Source organism: Leishmania mexicana, chromosome 27 (genome assembly GCF_000234665.1).
Source record: "Leishmania mexicana MHOM/GT/2001/U1103 complete genome, chromosome 27".
NCBI classification, from domain to species: Eukaryota; Euglenozoa; class Kinetoplastea; order Trypanosomatida; family Trypanosomatidae; genus Leishmania; species Leishmania mexicana.
In genome coordinates this window covers 766,233-782,008 of record NC_018331.1, presented here as the reverse complement: position 1 = coordinate 782,008, position 15,776 = coordinate 766,233, and the positions used below count along the sequence as shown (strand labels likewise).

General features: G+C 60.8%; 3 protein-coding genes across 3 annotated transcripts; all 3 read left to right on the top strand.

Annotated features, from left to right (window-relative positions):
* Window positions 1–1,689: 1,689 nt before the first annotated feature.
* Window positions 1,690–4,266, top strand: LMXM_27_1860 (hypothetical protein, unknown function; the record flags this gene model as incomplete). The annotated part of the gene is made up of 1 exon (XM_003876711.1): window positions 1,690–4,266. The coding sequence occupies one exon, from the start codon at window positions 1,690–1,692 to the stop codon at window positions 4,264–4,266; it is 2,577 nt and encodes an 858-aa protein (XP_003876760.1).
* Window positions 4,267–5,463: 1,197 nt separating this feature from the next.
* On the top strand, window positions 5,464–7,806 carry LMXM_27_1850 (paraflagellar rod protein-like protein; the record flags this gene model as incomplete). The annotated part of the gene is made up of 1 exon (XM_003876710.1): window positions 5,464–7,806. One exon carries the CDS (start codon window positions 5,464–5,466, stop codon window positions 7,804–7,806), a length of 2,343 nt encoding a protein of 780 aa, XP_003876759.1.
* A 2,278-nt stretch (window positions 7,807–10,084) lies between these two features.
* LMXM_27_1840 (conserved hypothetical protein) lies at window positions 10,085–15,235 on the top strand (the record flags this gene model as incomplete). Its single annotated transcript, XM_003876709.1, has 1 exon — window positions 10,085–15,235. The coding sequence occupies one exon, from the start codon at window positions 10,085–10,087 to the stop codon at window positions 15,233–15,235; it is 5,151 nt and encodes a 1,716-aa protein (XP_003876758.1).
* Between the last annotated feature and the right edge of the window lie 541 nt (window positions 15,236–15,776).

Genomic DNA, 15,776 nt, shown 5'->3' with positions numbered 1-15,776 from the left:
CCCTTGTGGCGCTCTTTTATGTGTACGTGCAGCATCCTCCCCTCCCCCTCGCTGCGTGTGTGTGTGTGTTTGTGTGTGTGTGTGTGCGTGCGCCCCTCCTTTGTTGTTTTTTTCTCTCTATTCTGGGTTTCTTGATGTGTGCCCGTCTGCCGCTTGCTGATCTCCCCTCTCCCCTCTCCCCCTTTCCAGGTGTGTATTCGTTGTTGTCACTCGATACGCGTGTTCATACATGCGCGCCCTCTACCGCTGCCTGCACGCGTATGTGTTTGACGGTGATAACCGCAGCGGGATCGACCCGCCATCACTGTCAGTGCCACCGTCGCACTCTTTCATCTTTCCTCCACCTTATTGTAGCTCCCAAATCCTCTTCCACTTCCCCAACAGACACAAGGGTCCCCAAGCGCCACCCACCGCTTACCCAGTCGCCCGCCCCGCTCCATTGCCACCTCCCGCGACAGTACCACCCCCGCCCCCCTTCTCTCCTTTTCCTTTTATTATTACCACGACGGACTACTGTGACAAACGTGTGCGCAACAGCATCATATATATATATATCTTTGTTTCATAGAGAGCGAGAGCCAACCGACGTGACAGGGCCAAACACCTCTGTCCCTCTCTCCTTCTCTCTCAGGGTGCACCGACGCATGCGCGGATGTGCGCGTCTCTCCCTCTTTCGGCGTGCGGGCGGGCGGGTGTGCCAAAGTGTGTGTGTGTGTGTCTGTCTGTCTGTGTGTGTGTGAGGGATCGTGCAGCGAATATATCTGAACCGTTTTTTTTTTCGTTCTATCCCTTTTCGAGATGAAACATGTCGAAGCGTTAACACGGGGGTGACCTCTCCTCCTCCTGACTCTCCTGCCATTCGCTCTCCCACACAGTAAAAGAAAAAAACGAAAAACAACAACAAAATGCAAGGATGCAAGATATGCGTCACGCAGGCCATGGCCCTTGCATAAGGCAATGAGGCTGGTGGTCTTGGCGGTTGCCTGTCGTGTTGATGGTGGTGTTTCCGTACAAGGAAATGAAAAGCGAGGAGGGGAAGCAGGAGAGGAGGGGGCAGAGGGCAAGAGGACACACGGCGGCGTGCGAGGTTGGGGGAGGGTGGGGGGCGATTCGTGTATCCGCCACCCACACTGCCGTTTTTGTTTTCCCGTGACTCTCCCTCTCTCCTGTCCTTTCCGTCTCTCTCCAGGAGGACGCAGGACAGGAGGGCACGCGCGAGTGGGCGTATTCACGCGCGCGCACATACACACAGAAACACCCGTTTGCTTGTAGCACCGAAGGATGTACAGGCCATCGCCAAGCGGCGACCGGCCTCAGCGCGGTGATGCCAAGCGGCTGAGAAGTGAGAAAATCGTTGGCGGAGAAGAGGACACAGAGACACCTGCGCGTTGTCGCACCCTCCCCTTTCTCTTACTGGACTGTACTTCGCTTCTCCTGCTGGCTCTCTTCGTCTTTTTTTTTCCGTGCGCCTTCAACGGACTTTATATATTTATGTACATATATATATATATATGTGTGTGTATCACCGACACCTGCGTCTATGTCACTGTGCTTGCACGCCTTGCCTCCATCCGCGTCCTGGCAGCCGCTTGTTGAGCGCATGCTCTTTGGCTGTTCTGCAGCGACGCCCAGTTGCACGCACTGAAACACATCTATAGAGTGACGGGGTGCATCGTACAGCGGGCGAGCATGCCCGGTTGTCTGAAGGCGGCTCCATCGGAGGTAGCGTTCACCAGGCGCTTCATCTTGTCGCCACACCGGCGGCGGCCAGTGCACTGCCACGCCCGCCACTCTCCCGCACGCACACCTTACCCGTCTTACGCACAGCCGTCATTAGACGCAGCGCCTGGCGGCTCGTTGTCATCGCATCCGCACCAGCACCATCATTCCCATGACCCTGTTACCCATCACAGCACCGATGACTCCCCCATGAAGTGTGAGGCAACGTTGTCCGTGTTGGCACCGCCAACTCCAGCCACCGACGCTGCCCATGCGCGCCGCGTCAAGCATAGACCTTGCTCCCAGGCTTACTGTCGACACAGTGCGGCAGACACGTCAGCGCAGCAGCAGCAGCAACAGCAGGGGCCTCCTGGAGCGCAGGCGCTGCCGCTGAGGTCGCGGCGGTGGCCAACCGATCGCGCGGCGGTAGAGGATCGAATACCCGAGGCAGAGCTCGCTCGTCACCGCTGCGGCTCGCAGCTGTCACCGTCATCCTCACCGTTGCTTGACCCACCCACAAGGTTGGCCGCACCGACAGTCGACATCATGCACTTTGACGCATCGTCCTCGCGGCCGCTGTCATCGAGTCGGCCCGCCTCACGACTGCAGCAACTCCTGCGCAAGCTGGAGGCGGAGGCGCATCGATCAGGCTGCACCGTGACCGATGTTGCTGATGGTAAACGAAACACTGTTGAGTTGTACCAAGCACTGTTCCTGCAGGCCTTGGCGGACGGTGCCGCCTGGGAGCGCCATGCACGCGCCCTTGAGGCCAACGCCCAGGCCTCTGCAAAGCGTGAGGCTCATTTTAAACGGCAACTGCGGCACCTGCGGCGCAGTGTTGAGCTGCTTCTGGCGTATGTGAAGGGGTCTGAGCGGGTGGTGGATGTCCTCGGCAGAGGGACCGCCTGTGGCACCGGTGCGTCGACTCAGAGGGAGAGGGCGGTGCCGGATGACACTCCATCAATGTCGCCGGGCGCACTGGCCACGTCAGCAGCAGAGGCAATGGTGGATGTAGCGTCATCTTTTCCATGGAGTCCCGCATCGCTGTCTGCCGTGAGTGAGCTCATACGAGGCTCCCTTGGGCGCTCACTGAACCTCGTCTACGGCGTCAGCGGCAGTGACAGCCGACACGGCGAGGACGATGCCGCCGTGCGGAAGATGGATGGCCGGTCGCACGCAGCAGTCGCCAAGGGACCGGGGGACTTACATGAGCTTGATGGTTTCCAATCGGAATCGCTTGCCCCTGTGCACGAGGTTGGGGAGGCGCCATGGGATCAGCCCTCATGGGATGGCAATGTGGACGATGTCGGCACCGGTATGCACACTCGATACGAGGCGAGCGCGGCGTGGGAGGGCAAAGACAGGGGGGACGCAGTCCAGAGGTCACCCCGCGGCGGCACAGAGGCGTTTGAGATGCGCACGCCGTATAGCCGGGCGCCGCCAGCTGCTGTTCGTGCTTCTGAAAGGGTGCGTCGTGAGTCGACGTCATCGCTTCCAGACCGTGGAACAGCCGCGCGGGCTGTTACAGTGCTCGAAGGCGGCGCATTTCCCCATGCTACCTCGCCATCTCCGCTTTTCTCATTGCTTGGCCATGCTACGACAATTGACGCCGCCATGGAGACAGCGTCAGTGACGCGCGAGAGTACTCCCCTCGATGGTGCTGCTGCTGCTGCTGCCGCTCCTCAGGTTGCACCGACGTCTGCCGCTCACAGCCTGCTGGAGCTTCTGCGCAGTCGAGACCCGTCGACTCGAGGGACGGCCGCGTTGGGTCAGGGACTTGTTGACACATCGCTGGGCACTATTTTCAAGGCAACGCCGCAGATTGCTGCCGCGCTTCAGAACGCTGACTACGAGGTCACGGTCGCCGAGGTGACACGCAGTCACAGCTCCAGCGATGTTGCGCATCTGAAGTGTGCGGTGCCTGCGAGGGCATCATCACCGTTTGCTTCAGCCTCTCGACCACCTCTGACACCGAGTTGCTCTTCGATTCCACGACAGAGCTCCGGCTCAAAAAGCGAGGCGCTGCCCTCGCATCCTGAGTCGCTGCCGTCGTTGGCGCCCTCGCCCTCGCCACCCCAGATGCCACGGGTCGGTGACAGCGGCGGCAGCAACCGTGCGCCACCTGCCACAGGGGCTGCTGCTGCTGCACCTATCGCGGTGGCGGAGCTCGTTCACACGTCGTCGCCTGCTGTATTGTCTTTCCCATCTCATCAGGCTTTCACAAATCTCGCTGCCACGCATCATCGCGACGGCACCGTGGCAGCGCAGTTCGATGACGGCCCGGTGTACTCGTCTAATGACTGGGAATTCTTCGAGAGGGCGAGTTTCGCTGACCGCTTTGGTACGTCGTCGTCGTCCTCACCCACGAGGCAGCTGGAGGAAGCACGCGGCGGACATCGCAGACTCGCGAGCAGCGGCAGTAGCAGTGACACGAACGGTGACAAGATGACAGACGAAAGGGTCGAGTTGGCTAACAGCGACGGCTACACGGAGTGGCGCACACAGCTGGAGGCGCATCTGAATCACGGCTGGGCCTCGGGTATGTGATGCTTCCCCGTTTGCGCTCTTTCGGTGTGTGTGCGTGTCGTCGGTGGAGACGCGGCTTATGAGGATCGTACACGCAGGCATCACAGGCACGTTCACGGCACTTTTCTTTTCGGGGGGGGGAGGGCATTTTCCCTCCCTTGAGTGCCTGCGCATGCATGTATAAATGAGACAACATCAAGAGACAGATGGAGCTCAGCACGCGTCCAAGGACGCACGCGCATGTGAATGTCTGCGCGCACGCACGCTTACCTGTTACTCAGCGGAGTGAAGGTTGTCGTACACGTGGAGCGTACGACAGCGCTCCTCTTTTGTGCAGTTTGTTCTTGGTGTGTTTCCCTATATGCGCACCGCAATACACACGCACATGTGCTCGGGATGTGCATGCGTGTACATGGACCACTACCATTACATCCGCGAGCTCTCTGCAGCGATGTGAGCGCGACGCTTGGAGAGGAGGGTGGCGTGGCGGCACTTGGAGGAGCGGAGAGCCGCTCTCTACTCTTCAGCCTCGAGCATTTCGGGGGACACCAACGGCAGTTCGAGGTGCAGAGCTGCATTGATGCGCTAATCAAGGCGGCTCGAAAGCCATTGAAAAAGGGACACGTGAGTGGCGCAACTGACAGGCGGATGACGCGGCAGTCCGGCCCGTTTCTCGTCTCTCTCTTCTGGCGCTCCCCGTGCTTGGTCCCGGCACTCATCCCTTCGCTGCTCCGCGCTCGGTTGTGCACGCGTGCACCTACAAAAGAAAAGCGAGGCATGCTCCACTATGGATGTCATGCACAGCAGTGTTCTTTGGGCCGCCCTGCACGTCTTTGCGGCTCTCCGATGGTGCTAAAATCTTTACCCCCTCCCATCCCTCCGTTTTCTACCGACACCTCCTCTCCTCACAAATACGCGAGGCAGCTAAGCTGCACCAAGGACAAGGCCGCTTCCGCACAAACTATCGAAGACTCGCCTCAGCCGCCCCATTTGCAACGCAGATACACGTAGACACAGGACACGCCCGGGCCAACTCTCCGACAGACGTGACAGTAACTGGGTGCGTCGCTGCTTTCTCCAGGGCACCATCACGGCAGATCCACGCATCAACGACAGCACACACACACACACACACACACACACACACTCACTCTCGCTAACACAGACAGACAGGCAGACGCGCATTTGAGTCCGTTTACGCCCTGCTGAGAGGAGAACATGACCGCCACCGTATCACTCTTCGAGCGCAACAAGCGTTTCTACCTCGAGGAAGAGTCGAAGCTGCAGGCTATCGTGAGCGGTGACCAGTTCCTCCGCACGTTCCAGTCATGGCTCGATCAGAGCATCTCGCAGCTGGACTTCCGGTACGAGCGATGCGAGCAGCAGTTATCGGAGCTGCAGCAGCACGTGACGGCGCCGAAAGGCGCCTTCTGGAACAGCAAGGCTGTCATTGAGCACTGCAACTTGCACATGGCGGAGCGCCGGCTTGTGCGCCGCAACATTGAGCTGGACGGGGATCAGCACGCAGAGCTGCCGGCGGTGATTCAGCTCGTGTCGACGTTGCAGCAGACCAAGTCGCGCGCCTTCATCACCCCAAAGCAGCGCCGCTTCATCGAGGAGTGCGAGGCGGAGCTGAAGTCTGTCGTCTTCGAGCCACGTGACCTCGTCTTCATCACCAACGCGCTGCAGACGAAACTCATCGACGAGGGCAATACGCATGGCGTCTTTGGCGACCTGACCGTGTTTCAGACCACGATTGAGGAGCTCTCGCCGGATATCGATCAGTGCGAGCAGCTGCTGGAGGCGAGCATCGCGAATGGTGAGATGGGCCTCGCCGAGGACATCTCGAAGCGCCAGCTGGACGTGTATGAGCACATTTTGCGCCTCATCACGGACCAGTACCCGGTCATCTCTAACTACTACGCCGAGTCGCGCAACAGCGAGCGTCGGCGGCGCTGGGCAGTGTTCCGCATGGTGGACCGCGATATCACCGCCGTCATCGAGGCGAAGCACCGCCAGATCGAAGCCTGCGAGGAGGACATGCTCAAAATACAGGAGCAGATGGCGAACTACAACTCCGATGACGCGCAGCAGCGCAAGCGCTATGAGGCCGACCGCGCCGAGTCCGACGAGTTCCTGCAGCAGAACAAGGAGAAGCAGCAAGGCGTGTGGAACCGCATCTTCACCCTCTTTCAGGATCTGCAGACGTGCTCGAGTGAGCTGGCGACTCTGGCGCAGCAGCGGCACAAGGAGGTGGAGCGGCGGCTCGAGATGGAGGAGCGCGAGGCGGGGCGGCGGAGCGGGCACGAGAGCTTCCTGCAGGCCGCCGCGGAGCATGCGCAGAAGCTGCAGGACACCATCGACAATGCCGCTGCCGCGCGTGACGTCGCGACATCGCTCAACGACTTTGCGCTGGACGGCTGCGACAACATTGCTGCCAAGTATGACAAACAGCAGAGCGCGCTCGGGGAGATGCTGCGGGTCGTGCAGCAGCACCATTTTAAACGCTTCTCCGACTACTACATCGCCGCCAGCCGCTACCTCTACCGCAAGGAGAGACGGGTAGAGCACATGGACGAGGAAATGCGGGCGAACAACATGCACCGCGAGATCCTCTCCGACACATTCGATCCGCACGCGAAGGTGTATGTGGAGGCGGACCAGCGGCTGGCGCTGCAGCGGCACGAGGTGGCGGAGGAAGTGATGCGCATCCGGCACAAGCTAGAGCGGGCAGAGCGGGCCGTCACACCGACCTTGAGATCGCTCGACTTTGCTGGCATCGCGTACGTGCACCCTCGCATTATTGTAGAGAAGATGAACCTCAGTCGCTGGAGCACCATCCTAGACTACCGCACCCTCATCAACTCGGAGAGCGACGGTGCAGCGACGGTTGTGCGCGAGACGGCCGCGATCAAGAAGCTGCGGAGCGATATAGAGGCGCAGAAGCTGTCGACGCGCAACCAACATCGACACCAGCAGCGGCTGTGCAATGCGCGGAAAGTTGCCGACATGACATCCTCAAGGACGCGCGGGTCGGTGCAACGCGCTGGTGATGCTGCGGACATCAAGCCGACCGTAACAGGCACATCATCAGTCAAGTCATCGGCACTGGGCTTCGTTGAGCGCGTGCACGCTATGGTTCAGCAGGACAGTACGCGCTCTGGCAACGTCAGTGGTACAAACATATCGTCGTCCTCGAAGGGCATGGCAAGCGGTGCGGTCACCTCGCCTCACACTTCGCGGCCGGTAGCATATTCGACGACGAACGCGGTGAAGAGCGATGGCTCCGTCATCCACACGAGCGCCGCTACTGCCGTCGCGGCCGTATCTGCTGCCCCTGCTGCGCCACCGCCGACGCATATGGAAGGGACGACGTTCCAGGCGCTCTTCGCCTACCGCGCCCGCGCGCCGGATGAGCTGACCTTTGAGGCCGGGCAACAAATCGTGTGCATCAGCCGCGCGCCGGAGGAGGGTTGGTTTAAAGGCGTGTGTAACCAGCGCACCGGACTGTTCCCGATCAACTACGTCCAGCCTGTGCGTGAGTCACCCGAAGCACCGTGATTATTCGGAGAACACACACGAAAGAGAAGACAGGGGTGCTGCGGTGAAGGAATGCAACCGAGTGCCAGTGTGTGCATGTGTGTGTGCGTGTGCATGCGGGGGGGGGAGGAGGAGGAGGGGCAGGAGGGCCAAGCATCTGCTCATTTTTACGCATACAAACCCACCCCCGAACGTGCGTGACGGCCTCTCCCTATGCACGTGTCTACAATCCCCCCCCTATACACGACAGACACACAGAAGAAAATCGAATAACATCAACCAAACGGCTTCGCCCCCCCTCCCTTGTTGCGCTTCTCGCCCCTTTCTCTGTCAGTGCGTGTGCCCTTCTCTCTCTGTCTGTCCCTCGGTCTCCTGGGTGCTCCTGCACCACGGACGCGCGCGCACATTTTCATGTGTGTATTTCATGTACAATAGAAGACCCTCTCTTCTCGTTTTGTTTGTTGTGTTCTACGCCTGTTCTGGAGCGGGTCGCTTTTCCGCGTGCGGGGGATGGATGAGCGCTTCCTCGGCCATTTGTATGTGTGCTCTCGTTCATTGGCCTGTGTGCTGGGAGCGGCGGCTCACACGCATGCCGCGCACGGGCGGCAGCAGTGCACTGGCACCTTTCCCCCGTTTCATTTTGGTGGCCCCGTCGATTCTTATATATATATATATGCCTATGTACATGTTGGCTGCCGTGCCTCTTCGCTCTCTCGCTGTGTGCGTGTGCCGCTGCCGTGACATGACGTTCCTGTCGGGACCAACTCCCCCTTCTTTCCTCGATGATCACGGGCAACATGAAAAGATGCAAACGTGGAGGAACAACGAACACGGTCAGCATCACCGCAGCATCTTCAGAGAGGTGGATCCGCAATGAGGTCTGCTGCTCTTCCGCATAGTGCGTATATTTGCATGCATGCATGCGATCGATGCCCTCCCCCCTTCTCTCCTCCCTCCGGCTGGGAGCTGGGTGGCTGTCATCCATTCATCCATCAATCCCCAGCCTGTAGAAGCGACTTACATTGCATGCGCACAGGCCAAGCAGCTGCAGGCGTCCGCGCTTGTGTGCAATACTTCATGTGGCGTTTTTTCTTTTTTTTTTTGGGGGGGGGGGGATCAGCACAGCCCGCAGTGGCCGCGTACAAAGACAAGCTTGTGCGCGCGTGGCGCATCAACCATCTCCATTCTTTCCTTCCGCTTCGCCCATCTTTTCTGGCATCTTTCTCTTCGGACAACACTCACTCCCCTCCATCTCTCTCTTCTGCGCTGCTTTCCTCAGCTCTCGCGAATTGTGACAGGTTGTGCACACCCACATATACATGCACCCACGCAGGCCAAACGCTCGTGCGTACCTTTTCGTTTCCGTGCCCTTTCTTCCTCCCTCACTCCTATTCACAAGTGCACACCGCCCCCCGTCCCTGCCCCCACCTTCGGCGCCTGTACGCCTGCATTTGGGAGGGTGATAAGGGGGACCATAAGCTAAACAGCACAGCAGCGACAGCAACTGCTTAACGAACTGCCCCGAACAACAAGGAGGACCGCAAGAAAAAGAAAACGATATCAGGCGTGTGCACCCGCGTGCGTGCGTGCGTGCGTGTGTGTGTGTGTGTGTTCTCCCTCTCCTCCCTCCTCCTCTTCCGTGCGCGCACGTGTTTCGCTTTGTGTGTGTGTGCGGGGGTGAATGCGAAAGGGGTGAGCGAGGGAGCGGAGAGGCGAGCCGGAGCAAGGACGAAAAACAAAAGAAAACACGAAAGAACGAAGGTCTCCCTTTGTTGCGGTCTGTTGTCTGTGGTGTGCTGTGTGCTTCATCTTGTATTATCTCTTGGTGGCCGAGGCTCACCCGCCCTTCTCCTCGCTTTCCTCCCAATCTTCCCCCGTGCTCTCCGTATTGCTGCTCTGCCTTGGTCTTTATTTCTGCCCTTCACTGGCCCGCCTCTTCTTTTACCTCGCTGCCGGTCTCCGTCGGCGATTACTGTACTCACGCCGTTGTCCTTTTCATTGCTGTGGTTGGCCGCCCTCCTCCACATCCTTTTCCTTTCTCTTGGCTTGTGTGGGTGTGTGCCCGATTGGGAGACCGTCGTCGGTCTCTCGCCGTATTTTGTGCTCTCTACTGTTGGCGGTGCTCTTTTCTCACTATAAATATTTCTTTGCTTGCCTGCGTGTGTGTGTGTGCTGCAAACACTTCCACGGGCGTCTATCAACGTTGCTGGAGGGAGACGCAGCGCGAAACGACGCACCGTCGGCACGAAGCTCATCGAAGGTCAGCAACAGCCCTTTCTAGAGGAAGTGGCAGCGAAAGATGGGCAACCGTGTGTCTACTGGCACTGCCCCCTTCTCCCTCGAGGATCTCGAGGCGTTGGCACGCGCCCCATCGCTCTTCGACACGCTCTCCAACGATGCCGGTGACTCCGCTGGCAGTGGCGCTAGTGCGCTGTTCCGCAAGGAGATAAGGGCGGAGATGGAGCGGCAGTACGCCGAGTACGACACATCGCTTCATGCGCTGCGCTGCGTGCTAGATCGAAGGGGCACCCGCCATCACCTTGGGTCCCACCAAGCAACCACTGCACCGGCGCCGAGCGGTGGCGCACCGAAGGCGACATCCGGCCAAGGGCGGGGCAAAAAGTCAGCAGGCGAGCCCATCCCATCTTTTGGCGACTCCATGACGACAAGCTGCAGCGGACCAACTCGCGACTCACTGCAGAGTTCGCGCGCGCGTTGTGGCTCTCGTCACAGCGACCCAAATAAAGTGGCGGACAGCACTGAAGCAGCCACTACTGCTGCTGCCGCAGCAGAGTGCTCCTTGCCGAACGCGAACGACGACAGCTCCCCCCAGCGCCACACGGGCAGCCGTTTAGGGGCGCTGCCCGCATCAGCCTCGGCTGAGACGCCACTGTCGCCGCACTCGTGGTTGTTCCGCGAGGTGTCCGTGCAGCCCGTCGATCTCGCGCGCCGCGCCGAGGTCAAGGCAGCGGAGGTATACGTTCTCGTTATCGTCCAGCGGTCAACAATGCTGGGGACGCCGCCGACGGGCACGGCACCAACAACGCCGTTCTTAAGAGTTACGAACACCCGATCAGCTACCCCGCCGCCTTCCTCTCCTTCAGCCGCCGCTCCCGGCGCTGCTGCGCGATCAGTGGCAACCAGCGCACCGATGAGCGCCAACAGGAACACTGAGTGGCCGCGAGACATGGTGCAGCTCTTTACCCCGCGTGGCCTCACGACACCGTTCTCAAATGACATGACGCGACCGACTCTCGCAAGCATCAGCCACGGCAGCGGCGCCGGCTACTGGTACTCCCCCTCCGCGACGCCACGGACGAACGGGTCGACAAGTAGCCACCCGACCCCGCGCAGTGCGACGACTGCTACTGCCGCAGCGGCACCATCGTCCACCACAGGGAACGGGAGCGGTGCTGGAGGTTTCCCGCAGGGGTCCACACGCTCCCCGTCCTCGCTGGCGACGCCGCGCGCCACTAGCTTCCACTTCAGCGTCCACCTCCTCACGGGTAAGCAGGCAGACGCCATGGCAGCGGCGGCCGGGTTGTTCGCGGCCCGTGCCATTGAAAAGCTCTTTCTCGACTGCGCCGAGTTCGATCGAAGACTCTTCTACAATTTGCATGCGGCCAAGGTAGAGGCCGTGATCCGTGCCTACAGCATGCATCCCCCCGCTCTCGACGTCACCTCTGGAGGTCACGACGACGGCAGCAACGCGAATGCTGCTGGAGGCAATCTGCACAGAAGCGCCGAGGCATCGTCGCACGCGAGTGGCGGCGGCGGCGGTGCCTCGGCGGTGATAACGGGCAACACGATGGCCAGGGATGTGAGCGACTCCAACAGCGGTTTCGGCACCTCGAACTCATCGCTGCAGTATCTGATCTCCACCCTGGAGGCATCGAGGGAACTGCGGCGGGAGCTGCTTGCCATCACGCGCCCCTCCTGGGTCACCGTGCCCGTGATGCGCTTCGACAAGCGAAGCAGCACTGCCACTCCCTACGCCACGTCGCCGGTTAGCACTGGCTCTCGCACAGGGGCATTTGGTGGCGGCAACGACCACGTGACCGGCACGGCGGTGTCCTCCAATCCTGCGGAGCTGTACAGCCTGAACGCCGTCTACCGCGTGCTGAACGGTGTCCGCATCGGCACGCCGCGGTGGATGCACACGGGCGACGTGGTCAACCCGCTGAACTCGGCGTGTTGCTCTGTGCCCGGTAGCGCATCTGGAGCGGCCGCAGGCGGGTCAAGCACGGGCGCAGCCCTGTTCGGAGCGGGCAACTGGTGCTCTGATCCACTTTTGTCGTTCCATCCACCGCGTCGCAACACTCATGGCGACGGCGCGGCCACCGGCGCCACTACTGACTCTGGCATCATGCCGCCGATTCCCTCATTGAACATCTCCAGCTGGCTACAGGGACCCCAGCCCCTCGATGTGCGTCGGGCGGCACCGGCTGGTGCCGCGGCCACGGGGTCTGCAGGGTCAGCACACCCCACCACAACTGGGTCGACGACTTCCCGTATAGGCGGGCCGCTTCGACACTCCTGGACAATGCACTCAGCATCATCAAAGCCGCCACCGCTGCTGCTGCCGACACTCGCGTTAGGCACGCCGAGCGACGATTGCCACGTTGACAGCGCGATTTCGCTGGATGCCTCGTCCACCACCCCAGCCACGTTGACTTCTGCAACATCTGCAGCGCAAGGCCTCGTCTTCAATCTCCCGCTCGACTCGCTCCGCCGCGCGGCGCCAGCCGCCGCCGCCGCCAAGGCACGTTCGACACTCCGCAGCGCCTCTGCAGAGGAGGGCATCACAGATGCCTCCACATTGTCCCCTCAGGCGGCAGCGGTGCCGAAACTGCAGCCGCTCGTCAAGGCAGAGGAGAAGGGGCAGAGAGAGAAGGTGTTGCAGCTCACTATCGGCCCTGTCCGGACGGCAGACATGTCCTCCGTTCCGAGTAATCGAAAGGATGATGCGCAGCTGGGGAGTTTCCCTGCCAAGCGTCATCTTCAACCACGGCAACAGCACCATCGCACCGACGGGCGCGGCCAAGGCAGGGACAAAATCGCCAGCTGCCACAACGTCGGCGCCGAGAACATCTCGCCGAGTCGCCACGGGATGGCATCGGCACCTCCCTGCAAAGACGATGCTGAGTGGGATGAAGTGTACAACCAGCAGGAACGCGCGCAGCGGCTGAAGATGTCACAGTCGGAGGTGACGGAGGTTTTGCCGTACCTCTTTGTCGGCGGCGAGGACGCAGCGCGGGATCGTGCGCAGCTCCTCCGCAAAGGCATCACTCATATCGTGAACACCGTCAGCTGGTGCGTCGATAGCTTCTACCCAGACCTCTTCCGGTACTTGATGCTCAGCCTGAGCGACGCCGCCGATGAACCGATCTTCTCCCTCTTTGCCGTCGTCAACGGCTTCATCGAGGACGCAGTGGAGAGGCATCAGGGGCGAGTCTTTGTGCACTGTCAGCAGGGCGTGTCGCGTTCCTGTACGTTTGTTATCGCCTACGTCATGTGGAAGCGGGGGCTGTGCTACGACCGCGCCTACGAGCTCGTGCGGGCACGCCGCAACGTGTGCAATCCGAACCTCGGCTTCTTCATGAACCTGCGCCTGTGGGAGGCGCAGCTGTCCGCGCCGCTACTGAACAGTGTGCTTGTCTACGCCCCGTACACGTCGACGTCACCGATGCCCTTCTCCTACCAGCTCACAGCGTACTTTGACTGCGCAACGTCCTCGACCGTCGCCAGCGCCGTCGCGTCCCGCTCTTCCTTGCCGCCGTCACCATCCTCACCGTGCGCTGCTGAGGAGCGGACGCTTGGCTTCCTCTCCCCTCGTAACAAGGAAGCACACCAGCAGCTGCGCAACGATGTCCTGACGCGCGCGACTGACATGAGCGGTGCGCCGCCGGCGCTTCCCAACACGTTGTTACTAGACCCGCGGCTGGGCTACCTGTTTCTCTTCGCCCCTGGCGCGCGAGCTGCAGACGAAACCAGCAGCACTCACGCTCGACGCTCCAAGCAGAAGGACAAGCAGCGGCCACGGCTCTCTCAGGGCGCCGATGTGGGTCCCTGTGCTGACCCCGGCGGTGACGAGGACGTCGATGTCGTGACGGGATGCGTCGTCATGGGATCGCAGTGCCTTAATAAGGTCTACAGTGAGCGAACCCTTGCTGCCTGCCGGCAGGTGCTGCGCTTCAGCTTTTACCACGGCGAGGCGCGCACAAGCGTCACCAACTCCGGGAAGACCGTGCACTTCAACCCGATGCGGCAGGTGCGACTGCTGCCAGCTATATCACCGGCTTTGGGGACGCGTTCCTCTTCCCCGTTTCCTGTTCCCACTGCGGCCGTGTCGGTGGAGGTGGCGCAGCGGCTGCTGTCGCTGCACGTTTCGGGTCAGGTGCACATTCGTTTTGCGCGGCAGTCGCAATGGGATGCTCTCCTCTCAAACGCGCGACTTGGCGCCATGCTGAGTTGCTATACCGCTGAGGAGGATCGGCTCGACGCCAGCGAAGGGGTGCGGCGGCGCGCACGCGACGGAGCTACAAAAGGCATCGGTGCGAATAGCGGCAGAGGGGTTTCAGGCGGCCGACAGACAAGCGCAACTGGACACGCGACACTGCCGGCGAACCCTTTTCTATCCGCGAATCCTCCCGCGTCGGCGTCCACCTCGCTCCGCACTGGGCGGCACACACCTCGAACACCGCGACAGCTGCGTGTGTCGTCCTCCGGCAACGGCGGATCGCTCCGACGGGGGAGCGAGGGTGATCGGCGTGCGAGTAGTGCCACTGCATCGCAGTACTGCAACTGTTCTGACAGTGTGCCAGCTGCTGCCGCCGCCTCTGTGCCGGAACCGGTGGCAAGACAGCCCCAACACGTATCTTTGCCTCCCGCTGCTTCTTCAGCCACGGCAGCAGTATTCACGCTGAACATGGGCCCTGCTGGCGTTTCTCTTCCGCTGCCCGGCATCTCGGACCTGTCGCTTGCTGCCACTGCCGCTTGCAACGGCGACGAACAGGCGCGCGTGGCAGTGCGGATGGCGGAAGGAGAGAGCTTTGCCTACGCCTACCCGTTTACGGCGGTGACAAAAGTGACCATTGTGGACCTCGACGACCTCGAAGAAGACCAATGCTATGCGCTTGGCTTCCAGCAGCGTATCGGCACCACCGTTTATCTGTGGCGTGGTGCCGACGCAGCGGAGAGCTCAGCCGACGTTGTGGGCGCGTTTGTGCGGCACATGCTACGCTCCAGCGAGCCGCCGGTGCAGACCGCGGCAGTCGAGTCACTGGAGGCTGGTAAATGGACTAACTGCAGCATCGTTTTCCCTGACGACAGCGCCGACGCTGCAGGTGTGGCGGAGAGGGTTGACGCGGCAACAGAGGTGCTTACGGATGTGCGTGTGTTGTACGTTGAGCAAGGCGACGAGCCAAGGGAGTTCTTCACTCTCCTGTGACGAGCGAGTACAAAGTCCGGTGTGAGAGAGGGGGGCCACAGAGAGCAAGGGTACAAGGTGCGGCGGCTTCAGTGAAGGCGAGTGCTCGTGGGTGATGTGGTGCGGCAATCCTTTTCCCTGCTTCCCTTCTCAGCAGCAGGCTCTGCTGCTGCAGCTGCCATCGCGTTGATCTGCTACTGTCAAGCGCCATCCCCCACTCCCACCCCCTTTCTACCACCTTCATATCTCTCACATGTCGTCCATGCGATGACAACTGACAGGAGGGTGGCTAGGGGGTGGTGGCTTGTGCCTGCGCGCGTGCTGGCTGGGAGATGTGCCGGCTTTCGTGCGGCGGGCAGAGGATTTTCTAAAAGAGGTGCGCTCCGTTTGTCTTGCTCGTTGTCTTTCGCGTCTCTCTTCCAACATCCTTCTCGTGCGGCACACGCACACGCAACAGAAGAGGTCCTCCTCGAGCCGTGGGACGCGTGTCTGTGATGATGGTCATGGTGGTGATGCCGTGGCGCGTGAGAGGAGGCACAAGCACACGCAACAAGAACATATG